General features: G+C 47.6%; 1 protein-coding gene across 4 annotated transcripts; it reads right to left on the bottom strand.

Moving 5' to 3' along the window:
• Window positions 1-368: 368 nt before the first annotated feature.
• Window positions 369-18,798, bottom strand: BID (BH3 interacting domain death agonist). Of its 4 annotated transcripts, none has more exons than XM_039707886.1 (7): window positions 18,470-18,796; window positions 8,171-8,277; window positions 6,732-6,800; window positions 4,733-4,919; window positions 3,333-3,475; window positions 2,294-2,497; window positions 369-1,217 (listed from the first exon to the last, which is right to left on the bottom strand). In XM_039707886.1, the coding sequence occupies exons 3-7, from the start codon at window positions 6,738-6,740 to the stop codon at window positions 1,206-1,208; spliced, it is 555 nt and encodes a 184-aa protein (XP_039563820.1). In that variant the 5' UTR covers window positions 6,741-6,800; window positions 8,171-8,277; window positions 18,470-18,796; the 3' UTR covers window positions 369-1,205. The 4 variants fall into 4 exon arrangements, with proteins under 4 accessions (XP_039563820.1, XP_039563821.1, XP_039563823.1 ...); XM_039707887.1 differs by lacking the exon at window positions 18,470-18,796 and adding an exon at window positions 18,102-18,429; XM_039707889.1 differs by lacking the exon at window positions 18,470-18,796 and adding an exon at window positions 9,878-10,274.
• Window positions 18,799-18,868: the final 70 nt, after the last annotated feature.

The following is an 18,868-nucleotide window of genomic DNA, read 5'->3' as shown; positions in this document are numbered from 1 at the left end:
AAGTGTTTCCACCTTGACAAGAAAGTTCTTTCCAGCTTCATTGTTCAATATTCAGTTCAAGTGAAGGGGTATGTACATTCTTTCTCTCTGCTAATGGGACACTGCTGTAAGACCATGCCCCCAGGTTGCACTTTAATAAATGGTACAGTTTTCAAAAACCATGTGTAGACTACTTCTGTGCTTCTACTCTCAACCCATTTTAGTGCAGGCACCAAAAGAAAAGGTGGTTTTACTTACAGGAAACTTGCTTATGCAAGGCACAGGGACAGCACCAGAGTGTCTCTGGATCAGAAGCCGTGGTGAATTAGAAGAATGCCATGAGTACTTGCAGAAAACATTTTCAGGTGGAGACTGAAAGTCTACAGAGCTGTAGTAGCCATCTGAATGAAATTTTTATTTAAGTTAAAAAACCCTACAAAATATTTACATTCTTGGAAAAGTCCTGAGGCAGCTGGATCGCAGGTGACACATTTGCCACCTTGTCTGATTGTGTATCAAACAACCTGAGTCCAAGTTTGTTCAGCCTGAGATGTAACTACAATATCTGCTACCTTTTCTTAAGCATATTCAGGTTGCATTCTCAAAAAACTTTCCTTGTGCCTACCTTGTCCTTTACCATTTTTTTCTGTCAGTTTTATTTTTCAAGCAAACAGAGGTGTATGGTGATTGACACTGAAGTATCCTCATGTCACCCTTCTCTGGGCACACTCCCCTCTGTCCCTCGGGGCTCTGTTGCTTCTTGCTGCCAGCTTCTCATCAAGATAAACCTGATTCCCACCCACCCCCGCTGATGAACCACCCATTCCATAGCCTGACGCCTTCCTGGAAACAACATTCAGCATGGCTCAGCTTCAGGAGCAGGGATGGGAAGTGAATAACTAAAGCAAAATGCTACAGCTGCTTAGAAAAAACACAGAGAGGCCCCAGGCCCGCTGGGCCTGTGGAGGCACAAGGCAGGCTCTGCACAAAAGCTCCTTCTGCTAAATTAAAAAATAGTGTGAAGGAAGAGAGGCTATTCCCTACAGGTACTGGCAGAGCTGGCAGGCAGCTCACACTACAATTACTGCTGTGCTAGTCTACAAAAGCCTATCATCTATGAAGCTCTGCCATCTCTTTCACAGCTGTACTTCAGAAGTAAAGAGTAAATCAAGTTATCTTCATCCAGCAAGGAAAGTCTTCAGCAGTTCCCGTGCTCTACACAGGCCTCACTCACCCAGCTGGAAGGAGAGAAACAGAAGGGGCATTATTACCAGCAGCAGGGCTCTTCTCCAGTGCCAAGCCCTGCCCAGGCAGCTCCAGCGGCGCGAATCTCGTGTCAGCACTGCCACCTGCCGTGCTCCTTCGTGCCAGCCCCGGGGACAGTGTGGGACAGCCCCGGGGCAGCAGCACCGCCAGTCTCACACAAGTGACTTATTCTGGCAGAACTGGAGCCAAACCGAGTGAGGGGAAGGGCAGAGCTGAGGGACAGCACAGTGACACCGTGCCCAGGGTGAGGCAAGGTGACAGCCTGAGCCAGGCCCAGCTGCAGGCTGCTGCCAACGCTGTCCCTGGCAAGGCTGCAGGGCAGGAGTGTCCCATGTGAGTGTCCCGTGTGTCACCTCTGCTTCACAGGGGGCAGCAGCACAGCCCTGCCTGCTCAGATCTCATTCTCAAGGAGCACCGAGTCTCAGCAGCAGTGAGTTTGTCCTCTCCCCTCCCCAGACTCCTTAGTTACTGGAGCTGGGGTCCCTAGCCTGGCTTGCCTGCGAGCTGCGCAGCCTCCCCACCTCTGCTCAAGTGCCAGCAGAGAACAAGAACAGATTTGATTATGTCTCATGGCTAGTGTTAATTCTCAAGAGCAATTCCTTTCCCCTTACAGCTCTCCCAAGCTCTGGGGAGCTGAGGAAAACAAGAGCAGAGAGCTCAGGGTCAAGACACTGGGGAAATGCAGCCAGTAGAGCTCAGGTCAGGCTTTCCTTCCCTGAGAGAATGAAAGAATCATGAACCAGAATGTTACTGGTAGAGCTCCCTGAGGAGATTGCAGGAGGAGAGGAGCAGTCACAGCTCTGTCTGCCCAAAAGAACAAATGCACTCTGTCCAGTGGCTGCTCTGAGAGGGGGGCCAAGCAGATGTGACGTGACCCCCTCAAGCACACTCATTCCAGAGCTCTGCAGGGACTGACACTGCCTTCTGGCCCAACCTCCAGAGCACTACAGGGACACCAGCAGGCCACAGGCAGTTCAGAGCTGGGCCACCCCTCAGGGCAGCTGAAAGGCTGGCTGTGGCTCCCACAGAGCTCTTTGACAGCACTCACCATTTCAACAATGTAGTTGTGGAACTGCTGGTTCATGTAGTTCCGAGTGGTGGTAAAGACACGGCGCAGAAGGAAGGGCACTGTATTGACAATTTTCTTAGTCAAGACCATTGCTAGCACCAACATGGCCTTCTCCTGTTCCATGTCTGAGGGGATGGCTCGGATAAGCTCTCTCACCACCCTGGACATGTGCCGGGTTATGTCCTGTGTGGAAGGAAGAGAGGGATCTCAGTGCAACAATTGTGGCAGCAGGGGCTCTCAGCACAGCCTGCCAGGACTGTGCTGGTAACTCATGTGCTTGTTGCAATATCCAGGATGCTGCTCCCCTTCCTCCCAGCCATGGCAGCCAGCCTGTTACATTAAAAAACACCCCTCAAAAAACTGTGGCCCTTGATTCAGATGTAGATCTAATCCTTGGATAGCCTTCCTTTTCCTTTTGAACACAAGAGACCTCAAACTCCACTTCTCTTGCACAGCAGCAAGGCAAGTTAGATGCTGGGCCAACTGCATCTGGGAAGAGGCCACCCCAGCAGGTCACAGAGCCAGGCCTAAACGCACTGCTACTCCCAACACTGTGCCTCTGAGCACACTCACAGCATCAGAAAGGGTCTCATGACCTGCTGTCTCTCCAGTGCTCAGTAACCAGCACAAGTTAAGCTCCTGTCACTAACCTGCTCAACTTTTAGCCATATGATGGTCAGCAGATATAGAGGACTCGGCACCAAAGTGCAAAGATCTTAAATACTAAAACCAAGCCTTAGCCAGACCATCCATTTTCCAAGACAAACCATGGGGCCATCAAAAGAAGGACAAAATGCCTCAAAGTCAGTCCTTTTCCACAACCACCATTTCACCATCTGCAGAAAGGAGATGAGCCCGAGGAACCCAATTTGCACATTAACTTCTGCCACAGAATCACCTCTAACAAATCTTCAAAGGTAAATGTTTGGGATTAATTTTCAGACGCCTTCAAAGTCACAGCAGGAAGGATGCAGAATATTTAAAAGGAGAACTGCTTATCAGGCTGCTTTTCACTCACCTCCTCAGACAGATTCTCATTCATAAAGTGCTGCACTAGGCCATTTACCACTCTTTCTTGGATTTCTTTATCAAACTGGTCTCCAATCTCAGCGAGCTGAGCAGCAATGATCCGGATAACCTCTTCATTTGTTGGAGCCAACCCTGCCAACAAAAAGAGCAGAATTTAGTTCACAGGCTGTAGTCAGACCAGGATCAGTACAGGTCACAGCATTTTGCTAATCTCCATTAGCACCCTCCTTCCCACCCCATCCATGATTTCTTTAGGTGCACCCAGGTTGCTTACCAAAAATAGTGGCAAGCAGGGGTTTGTATCTGTAGTTTAGGTAAAGTGCAGCCAAACCCTGCCCAAAAAAAAAAATCTCTGCAGGGCATGTTAGAACATCTCCAACCAAGATTTGAACAGGACAGTTACTGCCAACATCCTGCCCACAGAGGGGAACTGAGAAGCTGTGCATAACATTGAAGGTCTTTTTCAACCTAATGGTTCTAGACTTTAAGTGACTTGTCAGGACTTGTCTCTTAAGCACCACCTAAAATACAGCACCTCACAGAATAGCTGGAGTTGGAAGGGACCTTGAAAGGCCATCTCATCCAAATCCCCTGCAATAAGCAGGGAGATCTTCAACTAGATTAGACTGCTCAAAGCCCCAGCCAAACTGACCTTGATTGTTTCCAGGGCTGGGGCATCCATCACCTCTTTGGGCAACCTGTGCCAGTCTTTTACCATCCTCATGGTAAAAATCTTCCTTACACCTAGTCTGAATCTGTCCTTTTCCAGCTGAGAACCTTACACCTTGTTTTACCTGCTTTTGGCATGAGACTTATGCAAGTTTGTGTGAGAGAGGGCTATTTACTGTGGCAGTTCCTCCTCACCCTGCTTCAGTTGAGGCCAATGTGCCAGCTGACACACCCTGGGCAAGGGGCAGTATGCAGATGGCTAGCAAAGCAGGAACAGGACCAGAAGCTACTTGAGGAACAGTTTTTATCAGACTGGTGGGGCAGGAAGGGATTCAGCCAGTACCAGAACTCAGGTTGTTCCAAGATCCTAGCCCAAGTACTGAAACTGCCTGAGGAGCAGAGTGAGGCCTAACTTAACTGCTTAGTATCACACTCCTTGAGGGCAGCTATCACCAGCACCAGCTTTGTGCCTGTGTCTGATGTGCTGCAGACAAAACCCAGAGACAGGTGCTCTAGAAATCCATGGAGAAAGTGCTAATCACCAGTTGTCTTAACCCAAGTGTTAAATTCCCAACCAACACCACCAACAGCCACACAGTGAAGTTTCTCAATAGAAAAAACATTACTCCTCTGAAACAGGCAATAAATACAAACAAAGACAGGAAATGGGGAAAGAAAAATGTCCAGAGAAAAATGTGGGATGGAGAAAAGCTTGCTCACCTAGCTCCCCATTCCGGAAGTGGCCGCTCCGGTTGCCGTCAGTCTGGAGCTCATCGTCATCGTCTCCTTGGTACAACATGATCTGCTGGCTTTGCAGGGAATGCAGCTGGTCTTTGAACGTGCAGTCAGAGGATACCTCCAGGAAGGCAAACAGCAATGCATGCTCCATCTGAAGAGGTCCATTAATCTGAAACACAAGGAGATCACTGTTAAGCCCATGCCTAGAAAATGTCCCACTCAGAGCATCCAGGCGTGCACCGTTTCCCAACCCTGAACACGTCTCTGTGGCCTCCTCTGGGCACCCTGAACAGCATCAGCCAGGGTCCCCAAGGCCTCAGCAAATGCAGACTGACTCCTGGATGTGTCCCATGGGGAATGACAGAAGGCTCTGCTCTTACAGAGTGGTGTTGAAAACCCAGCTCACCTTCTCCTCACCTTTCCAGCTGTGGCAATGGCAGCAACCCCAATCCGAGTTCCTCTTTTGAAACAGGTGTGAGTTCAGCAAAACCACCCATTTCCCTTACTCAGACACCTGTGTTTGGAAGGGTTTTACCCCTGTATTTGGGAACTGGGCACTCTACTTGCTGTGCATAAAGAAGGCAGGAGTCCCCACTTCCATGTAATCAGAGCAGAGCAGTAACAAGGTGGGAAATGGAGATAAGAGCAGAAGGCTGCAAAAACCCCCAAGGTTCACTTTTCTTCTCCCTCTTCAAAGGAACCTCAACCAGCTCCATAATAAACCTGTTTAGCTCCTCACAGAGACCCAAGCAGCTGCTCACAGTAAAAGTGACATGAGATGGCAGATCAGTGGCACATTCACCCCTGGTAAATGGGCACGTGCTGTCCCCATGGCCACACAACCTGCAGCCTTCAAGCAAGGCAGCACAGAGTGCCCAAATTAATTAGGCTGAGGAGGTCCATGAGGCAGGCAGACTGATGGGAGCAAGAGGCCTGGAACACCAGGCCTCATAACCAGCTAAGGCCTCCAGAAAACCAGGAGAGTCTTCAAAAATTTAAGTTAAACAGGTAAGAGTGTAGGATGTGGTATAAACACAGAAATAAAGTAAGAAAGAAAATCCTGACTCTGGTTTGCCTGTAAGAAAATACTTAGGCCTAATTTTATTTGGGGAGAAGAAAAACAGTTAAAGAAGAATGGTTTGTTATGCTGACAATGTGCAACCAGGATGAATTTGGTAACTGAAAGGGAGTTTTGGGGAGTGGAACCTTGACATAACCATGTCTGACTGGGAAGACAAAAGGAGGAACAAAGTCAACAAAAGGCAGGGCTCAGAAATGGAAACCAGTGGAAAATAAAGGATATGATCAGTCAGAGAGGAACAGAAGGCCCACCTCCCATGACATGAGCATTCATGTTTACAGGCAGCAGTGCAGGTCACCTGGCACCCGAGCTCACTGGGCACCAGTGGCAATCCCCTTCAACAGCCTGCTCAACCGGTCACTGGGTTTAGCACTGATACTTTTTAAAATATATTGTGTTCAAAAGGCTTGTGGGAGGGCAGAGTAGGGGTTGGAATTGTATCCTAACATCAGCTGGGCTGGGGGAGGATGACAAACATTTCAGTTACTGATCAATGTGGAAGATTTAAGCATGCTCAGTAACAGCACCATAATTGTGTTTAACATCACAAAGACCAGTGCAATGCACTGATCACAGGGCTGTGCCCAATTCTTTATTAGTTTCAGCAGTTTGTAGCTTTGTCAATAAACATTGTAGTCTCTTCAATAGCTACATCTCCAGCTTGCAGTCCCCAGGGGAAGTGCTACACTGAGAGCTGCAAGGAAGCAGCTTGCAACCTAACTGGTTCCATCCACTTCCTTGTACTCAGAGCAGTGCCAGAACACTGCAGAAATTCTGGGAAATTCAAGAAGGACACCAGCCAACACTGAGACTTATCCCCTTCAAAGTATCTCAGGACAAGTGCACCAGAGAACCACTGCACACTGTGAACAGCTGACTTCAGGCATGTTTGACTCTAACCTGGTCCATAATGGATTCAGGGACAGAGCAGCTCGTGTCACCCTCTGCTTCAGACCAGAAATCCTCGTCCTGTGAAAGAGTAAGAAAGAAAAGTGTGAAAGGAAAAAAATTCCCATAAAATCCACATCTTGCAGCTGTACTTATGTGTCTGGCCATGTCTCATAGTAAATGTCCCTCTGAGTGATGCATATCCCTATTTCTGGAGAGAGCTGCCCATCACACACCATCAGTCATGAAAAAGGGCTGAGGAAACTACAACTGTCTCAGTGAGAGGGGCCCTGTGAATGAGAGGCACAAATCTCCTTCCTGCCATAGACAAGTGCCAGACAGTGGAGTCACACAACCTACAAACAGGGCTTCAAAGCCACGAGCTGCTGTTGGGTAAGGGAGGAACCATGGAGCCAGGGGCTGGAATGAAGAGCAGGGTGGTCAGAGAGGAACTCCTGAGAGCAGGTGAGCTGACAGGTCTGCATGCACAGCAGAATATTCTGAAATGAAAAACCCAGCTGACATTGCTACACATCCACAGGGCCTTGAGGGTGCCTCACCCCACCCTCCACGCAAGAGATCCATGTGGACACAGGCTCATTTCAATATGTTAGTCTGACAACAAATACCATGATGGAGAAGGTTGGACCAAGTGCCAACAGAGGCTTCCAGTCACAGGAGAGCAGAACTCTGCTAAGCCTCCAGGGAGACTAGCCAGGAAGAAGGGAGAAAGCAGGACAGAGCCCAAGGGAAGAGGCAGCCAGCAAGGGAGAGCACAGGGGAGCCTCCCTCTCTCCCTCACAAAGGGGAGATGTGGGAGCACAGAGCTCCCTCCTCATCCTGCCAGGAGCAGCTGATGGCTGGGTCAGAGCCTTGCATTTGGTGCCTTAGACACAACAGTCCCACAGCTGCACACAAAAGTCTCTGGTTCAACTCCTGATGAGCAGGACCTGGCTGAAAGTGAGCACTCCCTCCCTGCCAAGCCTTCTTCACCCAGGGCAACAACCTGGTTATAATGCAGGCACCTTCTAAACCAAAAATGGGCTGGAAGCACTAAGGAGCCCAAACAAAAGGCCTGCTAGCCATCAAAGACCTGGGCTAGTGATAAATGACTATTTCACAGTAACAATCCCTCACATCTGTGCTTTAAATAACTAAGCATGCTGATAGAAAAGAGGGAAGTGAAAACAGAAAGAAATTCGAACTCCGAAGAAAACCACAGTCATATTTCAAGAGACCATGAATCTCCCAACTTTTCAAAGGCTCTTAGAAGTCCAAGACCAAAGCACAATCTGCAATATGTCTGAAACACACAGCAGCCCACAGGAAGCCTCTTAACCATGAGCTTCTTTTCATGGAATTGTGTCAGACCAACAGCTACAACACAGGGTTATCCCTTGCTGCTTTGCATTTTCCTCTGTTCCATTCAGATCCTTATTGCTGCTACTCACCTCTACCCTAAGGAGGGTTCTGGCTGGGGAGAGTCCTCTGTCCTGTTCTTTGAGACCTGAAGGGGCTCTGAAAGGTCAGAGTGACTTTTCTTCGGGGCTTGACTTTGCTGGAAGAGACACAGATGTTAATTCAGGTTTGAAAACTCAAAACAGTACACTGAGATTAAGTGGAAAGTAGGGATTTAGAATTAAGTCTGTGGCAGGACTTTGGCTTTGTGCCAACTCCTCAGGAGTTGTCCACACAAGCAATATTTCTGTAGGTTAGGTAAAGACTCAGTTTGCACATATGCTAATTTTAGAGATAACATTTCTTTTCAATGCAATTTTCACTCCTCAGCCAAGTCCACAAAAACAGGGACATGAAAAAAGTCACCCACCATAGCAGTAAATAGCAATTTTGTCTATTCCTGCACACAAGCACAGATAAAACAAACACACAAACAGAACAATGAAAAGTTCCACCACACTCCAAAGTACTAATATGGCAAAAAACTAAGACAAGGGAGCCTGAAGAGAACTTTACAAACTGAATTTCCTAAACCAAAGACTGACCACCCATGCAGTGAATGACCCTGAAGGCAATACCTGCCCTCAGCTAAGATAGTTCTGCTTGGGTGGTCAAAAACACACCAGAGAAGAGGGAAAAAGATTTCTCTCTGCCCCAAAATGGCTTCCTACTTCTACAACACAAATTATTTTTTATTTTAGTTAACTAGTAATTACAGGAACCTCAAGTTTTACATAACTACTTTGAATCAATGCAAAGGGCTTTGATAGTCATGAAGTTCCTGCTGAGAAGTCAAATTCCTTAATGTAATCTCAAAAAAAAACCCCAACAAAAAACCCCAAAAAAGTCAAATGTAATTATGCTGATATCACCCAAATTTTTTGAATCCTGGTAGTTTTAGATTCAGATTGAGACTGTTTCTCGTGGAGGGAGAAAGGTTACCTTATAGTGGGTAAAAAGAATCTTTAGTTGGAGGAGAAAAGACTGATAAAGGGTACAAACACCATCTGCACTCAGATCCAGAGTCAAACTAGATCATTTGCTAAGGCTGCTCTAAGACTGCTGAAATCTTGGAATTTTTACAGAATATGATATTTTAATTGAAACATCAACTAATTTTAATGCATTGTTCATTTTTTACTTCAATTCACTCATTAGACAAATGAACTTCATGAGAAGCTCATATTTCTTTGTGAGATAGGAGCTGCTTCTGAGAAATCACTAAATGCCTTGAAGTGTTCAACACATAAGATTACAACCAGTTTTTTAGACTACAACCTGTCCTTTCTCTCTTTCTTAGAAAAAAAATGAAGGGGGTACTTTAACCATAAATTTAAGACCCTTAAATCAGTTCTACAGAATCACTGTAGGGCATGTTCATTCCAGCACTGCATGGGATGCAGGACTGTGGGAGAGGCAAATGGCAAGAAAACAATTACAGTTGGAGGAGTGCAGGAGGAAAGACCTCATTCCACCCCCACACAGCAGTTTTCACTGTGAATTCTGGGATTTTCACAAGTGAACTCTGTGGATGCTTCCTCCAAGGCAATCACAGCTCTTCAGATGGGGCTGAGCACACCCTGAGGGGTGGGACTTACTGCTCTCCAGCAACACAGCTCCTTCAGGTCTGGTGTCCCATCTTCTGCTTCTCCCTCTCATCCCCGAGTTACACTATCCTTTAAACCTCACAAGGAACTCACCAGAGGAGCTTTTCCCATCTGCAGTCCATCAGTGAGGGGTGGCATCACTAGAGGCAAGAGCAGGCAGGGCCAGAACCCTCCAGGCCTTAAGCAGAGATGGCACTGCAAGTTTGCAGGGTAGAAAAGAGGGAGAAGCAGGGACTGCAAGACAATTGGCACTCCATGCCTCTCTCCACATCAAGCAGTGAGGGGTAATCCAAAGGAAAAGCCTCACACACTGTGTAACACCATGGTTACCTGCTGGGGAATTCCCCACAGCTCTCAGGGCTGCCACAACAGCAGCAGGTCCCACAATCCCTGCAGCAGTGCTAAATCACCCTACAAATCAGTCTCCATCTCCACACTTGTGCTACACCTTCCAGACAGCTCAGAAAAGAAGCCACCCCACCAACAGTGCCTCTGCTCACCATCACTTCCCCTCAGACTCTTCACCTCTCCTCACAGCTCAGCCTGGAGTTACTATTTCAGCTCAGGAAAACACTGGTTAGGAAAACACTGCTTTCAGCAGGGGAGGCACAGGCCTGTAAAGACTGACTCCTGTAACACTGTGTCTGGATGATGGGTCAATGCACCCATTGTGTGAGCTGTCAAGATGTTTATGTCTCACGTTTGAGTTAGAATTAAAATCTCCAAAGCAGAAACCACAATAAAACATCAGTCACTGCAAAGTCAAAACCTTTCAATCTGAGCATTCCTTTCCTCTGGCAGCTGAAAGGTAAGAGCTTTGGGTGTGGCAGACAGGATGACATCATTATTGGAAGAAGTAAAACAGTGACTGTTTCTCCCTCCCGGGGCCTGGTGGCACTTTCCTGTCCTGTAGGCAGATATTTCACTGCTGAGCTACAGAGCAAGGGCATCATTTTACAGGCAGGGAAACCAAGTATTTGGTATGTCCCGACATTTTAAATCCATATATCAAACCATAACCACTCAATTTTACTGCCTTTGTGAGAACTTGCCACAGGCACGACTACTTTACATATCCAGTCACTACTGGAAAATAAAGAAAGAGAAGCAGCATCACAGACTTAGGGAGTTCCTTACTTGAGGACTTCAGGTCAGGAGAGTGTAAGCAAATACCACATCACAGAGCCCAGAGTCACCAAAAGCAGTGCTCCACTTCCAGCCCATAAACCCAACAGGAACTAACCAGCCCAGGGAAGGTACCTTGTTGCTGTGCCAAACCAACAGTGCTGAGTAAATAGGATGTTATCATTACCACAGCAAACCTGTCCCCACTGCTCCTTACTCTACAAAGGACTTGCCAGCCTGTATCAGCGTTTAGAACAGCCCAAGATTTTGCTTCAGTTGAGGCTCACCCCTAAATGCAGAATTTGCTTCTAGGCTCTGGAAAGAGAAGCAGCATGGTGGGAGAACAGAGAGGTTGCAATGTGTAAGCCAGGTGAAGGATGGGCTCAACCAGACCCTCTGGGCATGTATGGCCACACACACAGAGCTGTGAAATTAAGGATGGTTTGGTACATCTGGTTAACAGCAAAGCTGTTGGCTTGGAGAGTGTCAGGGCTTTCCCCACCACAGGGAACACTGCTCCCAAACCAAGGGTATCTTCCACCCGTTTGATTTCGGACACAACATCACAAGCTCCTTTTGGCAGGGGCAAAACTGAGAAGCTGTGAGGAGCATTCTTGGAGATACCAGCAGCTCAGTGGCCCAGGGCAGGACACACCTCCCCAGCCACTTGCAGTTTATTTGCTTGGTTCCTGGGAGGAATGCCCTGATAGCCAGGAATCATGAGACTTAAAATCCAACTAGGACAACCTCTGCCTGATATTCCTAAGCAGGACAGCCGACTGCTTGAGATTTTCAGCTTTCGTTTCTCTTCCTTTCAGCTTCAAATTGCCTCCTTCTTTAGGATGTAAATAATGCCACTAGCAATCTCTCCAGAAAGGGAAAAACAAAACCCAGCACCAATGCAAAGCCATTTATTCCTCATACCCTTGATGCAAAACATGCCAAATACTTACAACTGCCTTAGTTGGGGCATTTTTACATTTTCTTCTTTATGTTGCTTTAGTACAGAATTATCATCTCAGCCTGGACACCAAGCACTCTCAGCTGTGTATTTTGGCTCAGAAATACACTGCACTCTTTGTTTAAAGGGGGCTTATCTTCCTCTTTGGAAGAAAAACTTTATTAGAGACAATTCTAAAAAGAAGCTCTCAGTAGGCTTTTTTGATAGAAATTTATTTATTTAAGTTTCTGAAGGTCTCTTGTCTTTTCACAATGACATGAATTGCAGCAATCTTCCAGTTATCAGGGCAGTACTTTGACTTCTTAGGAAAACAAACACCCCAATCCCTCATGAATCACCCTTCTAATTTGGCTCAAAACCCTCTGGTGAGCAGCCCCCACACAGCACATGAATGAGTAAGAAGGAGCACTGCCATATTACTAATGCTCTTTAAAAACCAGGTAGGCAGGAACTTCTCATCAGTGTGGTTTCTGCACTGGATCAGTGACAGAGGCAGCATGACAACATTTTACTCTTCAGCAGCCAGCCTACAGACACAGCTGAGCTTAAACTGAGTCAGCAGGAAGCCTGCAGCTGGAATTTAAATTCAGCTAAGTACCGCTGGACCCAAACAGAATTTCCACACTCCATGTTTTGGGCACAGCCATGCCTAACAGGCGAGGGCAGCACTTGGATCTTGGCTATCAGAGTGCAGGCAGTTTCTTGGACCTGGCACTGGGCTGTTTTTCCCCTCTGCTGTTGAGCAAAGGAACTCCAAGCCCAGTAAGCTCCTCCTGCACTTCACCTCCTCAGTAAGGTTAGGGAAATTCTGTGTCTCCTCAGGACCTGGCTGAGGGAGGAGAGCAAACCCTGATGAAAAAGCACCATCACCACTATCACACAAGACTGCTGCTCTTCCTGTTCAAAATCTAACTACTGCAGCCCAGAGCTGCAACAGACCCCTGCTATAATGGCACAGTGCACGTGCAAGCAGTTCTTACGTTTGCCTCTTGGAAATGATGGAAAAGCAGGAAGCACTGGGGAATCACAGTTCCAGTGTTCAGACGTTATCAAGGACAGACAGACTGGGAGCAGGCAGTGCTGGGACAAGCTCCAGCCATCACTGGTGATGTAAGTGATGGTGTCCAACCAGAGAAATGCAAGACTTGCTTCTGGATTTAGAGCATGCACCCTTGCCATGGGCACTGCACCCTTGCAAAGCTGCTTTTACACTGGAGCAGTGACAAAGTGCCCAGGTCCTGCAGCAGACACAGCCCCAGCACATGGCAAACAGGGCTCTGAGAGTCACAGGTGCCCTCGGACAGCCTCTGCCAGCCATAAAAACTCCAAGTGGGACAGGATACAAGAACTGCCATGCCACCTACAGGACAAAGGAATGCTCCTGATTTTAGCTTTAATACATGTACTACTGCTCAGTGCCAGCATGAGCACAGACCAGCCATCAGTCAGAAAATCAGGAATGCCACGTCATTTTGGAACTTAGATGCATTTCACAGCCGATACCAGCAGTAAAGAGGATCTGCTTTGCTTTCCCTGTCTGGCAAGTTAGATAAGCAAAGCAAGAAACTGGTCAGAAGTAACTAAAAAAACCATTCAAAAAGACAGCTTTATGGACACGGGTGGCCCCTAATAGCAGCATTCCCTCTGCCTTTCAGGCCATATGGGTAGGCAAGAACTGCCTTTCTAGACTGGGAAGCACCAGGGATATCTGCTCTGCTTTCTGGAATAAACAGCAGCTGTAAAGATGCCTCAGTGTGAAGTTTAAATACTGGACCAGAGTGGCCCATCACAAAATGACACATCCAAAGAACAGCACTTCAGGAGCTCTGTGCTTAGGCAAAACAAGGGTGCTGATGCAACAGCCAGGATTGCACTCATGGAGCTGCTAAGTAAAGATTTGGTGCAGTGGACAATTTACTGTCAAAGGAATTCTCACAGCTGGCATTCCCCAGAATTACTCCAGTGGAGCCTGCTCACCCTCTCAGGCTCTGAACATTCATCATAAAAAATCCAAAGCATTTCTAGAGAAAGTGGTGCAAAGACAAATCTCCACAGCTGCACACTCACGTGCTCTCACAGCATCCACAATCCCGTGTCAATATTTGACATCTTTCCCAGAACATTAAAATGAATTTTCAACAGGCTCCCCTCCTAAATATCGAGTGTATCAGAGATGTAAATGTCTCTTACGTGCCTCAGTTTTATGAGACAACTGTGCACCAGCACAGACAGCCAGAGATGATCCCCAGAAGGAAAGTCTGACACAGATCCTTTGATTCTCTTCTCCCACTGTGCTGCACTGCAACCTCCACTCCCAGCATGACAGCTAAACTGATGAAGCCAGTAGAAAAATATTTTTAAAAAGTAATCACGACAATCTTGAAGGAATCTCTTATGACAGGAGCCCAGAAATCCTCAAGAACCTTAAAAAGAAAGTTGTGCATCAAACCAGGCAGCCAAAAATAATAGTAACTCCAAGCAGCATTCATCACTGTGATCAAAGCTGTTTGACAGCAGCAGGCATACACTGTCAGCATAAAAGAGAGCATCCTCTCTTTTAAACACCTTTCACAGTGATACAGAGCTAAGAAAACAATCCTTCTCAAAGAAACGCTGCAGGAGCCATTTGGGAACTGTGACAGGAAAATTGTAAATAGGTGCCTGCAGGAGTACACATTTCCTAGTGCCAGGCAAACAGGAGATGCCTCAGCACGTTGCTTCTTCCACTCAGCCCCTACAGGCTCTCTCAGCTGTAGGTCTACACATACAGTGAAAAAACAGCTGTTCTTCTAGGAGAAGACACATGACTGTGCATGAAACAAAGCAAAACCATTTCACTTTCAGTTCTACCTTAGGAGGAATAGGTTGATGTTGAAACACAGGAAGAGCTTACAAAGCCAAAATACAGCAACTGCTGACCTAAGGAGATTTGTTTCACGTGGCTGTCAATCCAAAGATGTTACAGCAATTACACTGAACAACCAGAAGCTACACTTATCAAGGAACATATGTGTCCTTTAAAGATGAAGGAAATAGTCCAAAATATTTGAGAGACCTGGGTATTAACAGCCCATTCTATAAAGAGCAGTAAAAGCACTAGAAACTGGCCAAAGGTCAGTGACAGCATTTTACCAGGAAATGGGGCAGGTTTGCAGACATTTAAACAAGAATCCAACATCCGTGTGTGCCATGACTGCACACGCAGCCCAGCTCCCCTGCTGATACTTCAGTGAAGCTGAATAAAAGCTCAGAGAGTTTAAAGGAAAGCGGGGAGCAAGCTGCTGAGGCAGGAGGAGTTTAAAGCCACAATGACACTCCTCTCGTGGGAGAAAGAGCAGAATTGCCATGAGGAAAGGGCTGTAGCCCTTCATGCATTATGTTTGCCAGAAGAGCAGTCCAGCCAACGCCACCAGGGCCAGGCAGGGCCACGGTGCTGCAAAGAGACAGGGACAGCAGCAGGCTGGATCAAGAGCAGAAGTCACCAAGTGCCCAAAGCAGGGCTAACAAGGCTCCCAGCCACGGGGCTACTCAAGGGGAGGGGGCTGAAGGATTCTTGGACAGCTGTTGCCAAGAGGGGTGTGAAAGTGGCATCAACACAGCCCTGTGTTCCACACTGAGCACAGTGTAGAGCTTTCCTCCTGAAAGCAATCCCTGCCATGTCACCCAGGTGCAAGGAGGTGCCTAATCCACACCACTGGCAGCTCCACAGAGCCCTGCTCTCCTCCCAGTATAGATGAGCTAACAGCAGGATGTCAGGACATGGGTCACTACAGACACCTGGTACAAATCAAGACAATCACAGAAGCTTAACAGATTGCTACCAGTCCTAAAGAACGACACTGCACACTGTGTGACTCAACATTTCCTTCTATATTTGATCCCTCCTTTCCCTATATCCTTCTTGTCTGGGTCAAAAAAATCAGACTTGTAAAATACCTGAGGAAGGGACCCTCCGTGCACACACCATAATCATAACTGATAAGCTTTGGTTAAAGCTAAACTCAGCACCCTGCAACCTCTTCCAACCCCAAGCAAAGCCATCCAAAACTAAAAGGGGCTCAGACCTCCAAGAGTTTTGCATCTTTGGCTAAGCCATGAGCTTCACCCACTAATCAGAAATACTTTGACACACTTGGCTTTACACAGTACACAGATATCCAGGTAATTCCAGCCCCCAAAACTTTGTAATCTGACACAGATAAAAAGCCATAGCAAGCCAAGAAAAAAAAGGAGAAGGCAGCTCCTTGAGAAAAAAGCCAACCCAAAAGAAACCAACGCAGAATTGATAGTAAATTCTGCTCTTTCACTCATCTGGGAACTGCCAGGCAGAGAAAATGAAACCTGTCCATCAGCACACAATTCCCCTCAGCAGAGAAACCACAGACCAGGCTGGCTCTTTCCTGCTGGGGAGCTCATACCCAGAGGCCAGAGGAGCTGCCTTATCAAGGAACCAGCATCTCAAGGCTGTTCCTCAGCAGCCACACCAGCACTCCTTGCAGCAGGCACAAAACCTGTGCGGAGCTATTGGAGACTCCCCCAGAGTTACTGGAGTCCCTTCTCCCACATCCAATGACTTCAAGCACCAGGGAGTTCTCCAAAGGCGACAGTCACTAGATTTATGTGTCTGCCTGCTTCCACTCCAAACATTTTCATTCTATTACAGAAAAAAAACCTCAACCCTGTTTGATCTGTCAGCTCCTCAGACTCCTGCTGAGTGTGGATGATTCCTATCATCCTGTACACATTTTCATTCTATTACAGAAAAAATAAACAACCCTGTTTGATCTGTCAGCTCCTCAGACTCCTGCTGAGTGTGGATGATTCCTATCATCCTGTTACAGAGGAAAAACACAATATAGGGCATAAATTCCCTAATTATATATCACAGTTCTTACTGGTTTAGGATCTAACAAATAAAAAGCCACACTGAGCACCTTTGCAAGGCAAACATTACTCAGAGCTGTAGTGTCCTGGTTCTGGGCTCAGGCATGCCCAAATCCCAGGGGCACAGGCAGCCCTGGTGGAGTGCTGTGCACTGTTCTGCTGCCTGTGCACAGTGAGAAACTGAGCTGAACTCACAGCCTCAGCTGGCCTAATGTGGTTTTAAGAAATTGGGAGGGCAGGAACCCAACAAAACCACCTGACCAAAAACCAGTCACATTTTTTCTTCTTAAATTCGGCAAATGTCACCAGATGCAAACAAGAAGGTGCTGATAAATCAGAGGGGGAGGTTTGTCACACCAGCCTTTCTGGGTACAGGGCAGTCTATCCACAGGTTTACAGCCACCTGTTACACTCTGCACTGCACAATGGAAGTGTTTCACCTCAGCAGGTCCCTAAGCCCTGCCAGTAACCTCGAATGAAATACAAAAGTCCCAGAAAGGAAGACAAAATAGGAAGAGACAGGTTGCAGAAATTCAAGGGAATAACGGGGTGCTAGAATGCTACTTTCCATACAATGCATTCCCCCAGTGGTTTTGTGTAACACCAGTGGCACAGAAGAGATCTCCAAAAATGGGTGTTGCAAAGTTATCCTAAAGACACTGAACGGCACTAAAGTAATGTAAACAGATTGCAAAGGAGAGGAAAAAAACCCACACAGAAAACCCCTTCTTTTTAAATAACACCTTTCAAGATGTTATGCTTCCACAGGCAGGTGAAAACAGTTTCAGTCTGATTAGTGACAAGAAGTTATAACAGAACAAAAACCACTCTTCCCCACAGGTGGACTTTTGCAAAAAGTCCTTTACCGAAAAAACAAATCAAAACAAAAACTTCAAAACCAATTTCCTGTCGGGGAACCACTTTGCTCTTTCCTCCACCAAGCACTTTAACCATTTTGAACAGATAACAAGTATCCCATGACAAGATTGTGCCCCAGATACTCCAAGAGACATAAAGAAAAGTTCACCATTTCTGAAATAAACACTGACTTCCTGAATGAAGACTTCAATGATTTAAAGAACTCAGAGGTGCTATACCTTTTTTAAAAATTATTGTTAAAGCTACAAAATATTATCGTTTAAAAGAAGACAAGAACACCCTCCCTGTGCCAAACCCACCAGTTTCAGAGCCAGTGTCACTCCAAGGTACAGAGAACATCACCGGAGCATGTAACTTACAGAAATACTCTTCTAGGGAAGATTATTCTTAGATTATTATTATTATAAGGAAGATACTCCCTCCCACTTGACACACACGACGCAGTCTCCGGCTCCAGCCCTCACTCACCCTGCATCCAGCACATCCGTGTGTCACCGGGAATGTGAGGGGAAACAAAGGGCCAGCCACCGACACCTTCAGCTTTGGGGCAGGGAGAAGAGCTCTGCCGAGCTGACTCATCTGTACAAATCACCTGCTCTTTCTAAACCTGCTCTTTCTTCCTCTTCAAGGATTTAGAAATCCCGCTGGAGCGGCCACTCCCACATCCCTCCGCCGCTGCGGGGCTCGGGGCTCCCACCACAGCCGGATTAACTCTTTCCACTGCCCGGCCAACACCGCCCGTGTCCCGCAACCCTCACCAGAAACAGAGGGCGAGACGCTGCCCTTCACCACCCAGCCCAAAGGCAGAGAGAACTTTTTGTGGTTTTAGGAAATACCAGCTGAGCGGGAGGGAGGCCGGCCCGCGACAGGAGCGGGGACGAGGGAGGCGCGGAGCGGCCGGGTCCCGCAGCAAACGGAGCAAAGGAAGGAACAACCGCACCGCCTGAACGCGAGGCCGGATTCCGCGGGCAGAAAGGAACCGGGAGATCGGCGGGGAGGCAGAGGAGCTCCAGGAGCCAGAAGAAAAAGCAGAACGCGCACACGGAGCCCCGCAGGGTCACCTCACCCCCCAGCCTTGGGGGGCTGGAGCTGCAGCCGGCACCTCCAAGCCCCAGCCAGGAGCCAGCGGGCCCGACACTCGCCCCAGCCCCGCCGCGGCCACCGGCGCTTCCCGGGCGGGGCCGCGCAGCCCCGAGTGTCGGAGCGCGGCCGGAACGCCGCCCACGCACAGCCCG

Source organism: Passer montanus, unplaced genomic scaffold, assembly GCF_014805655.1.
Source record: "Passer montanus isolate IOZ18808 unplaced genomic scaffold, ASM1480565v1 scaffold20, whole genome shotgun sequence".
NCBI classification, from domain to species: domain Eukaryota; kingdom Metazoa; phylum Chordata; class Aves; order Passeriformes; family Passeridae; genus Passer; species Passer montanus.
The sequence above is the reverse complement of the archived record's forward strand: the minus strand, read 5'-3'. Positions and strand labels throughout refer to the sequence as shown.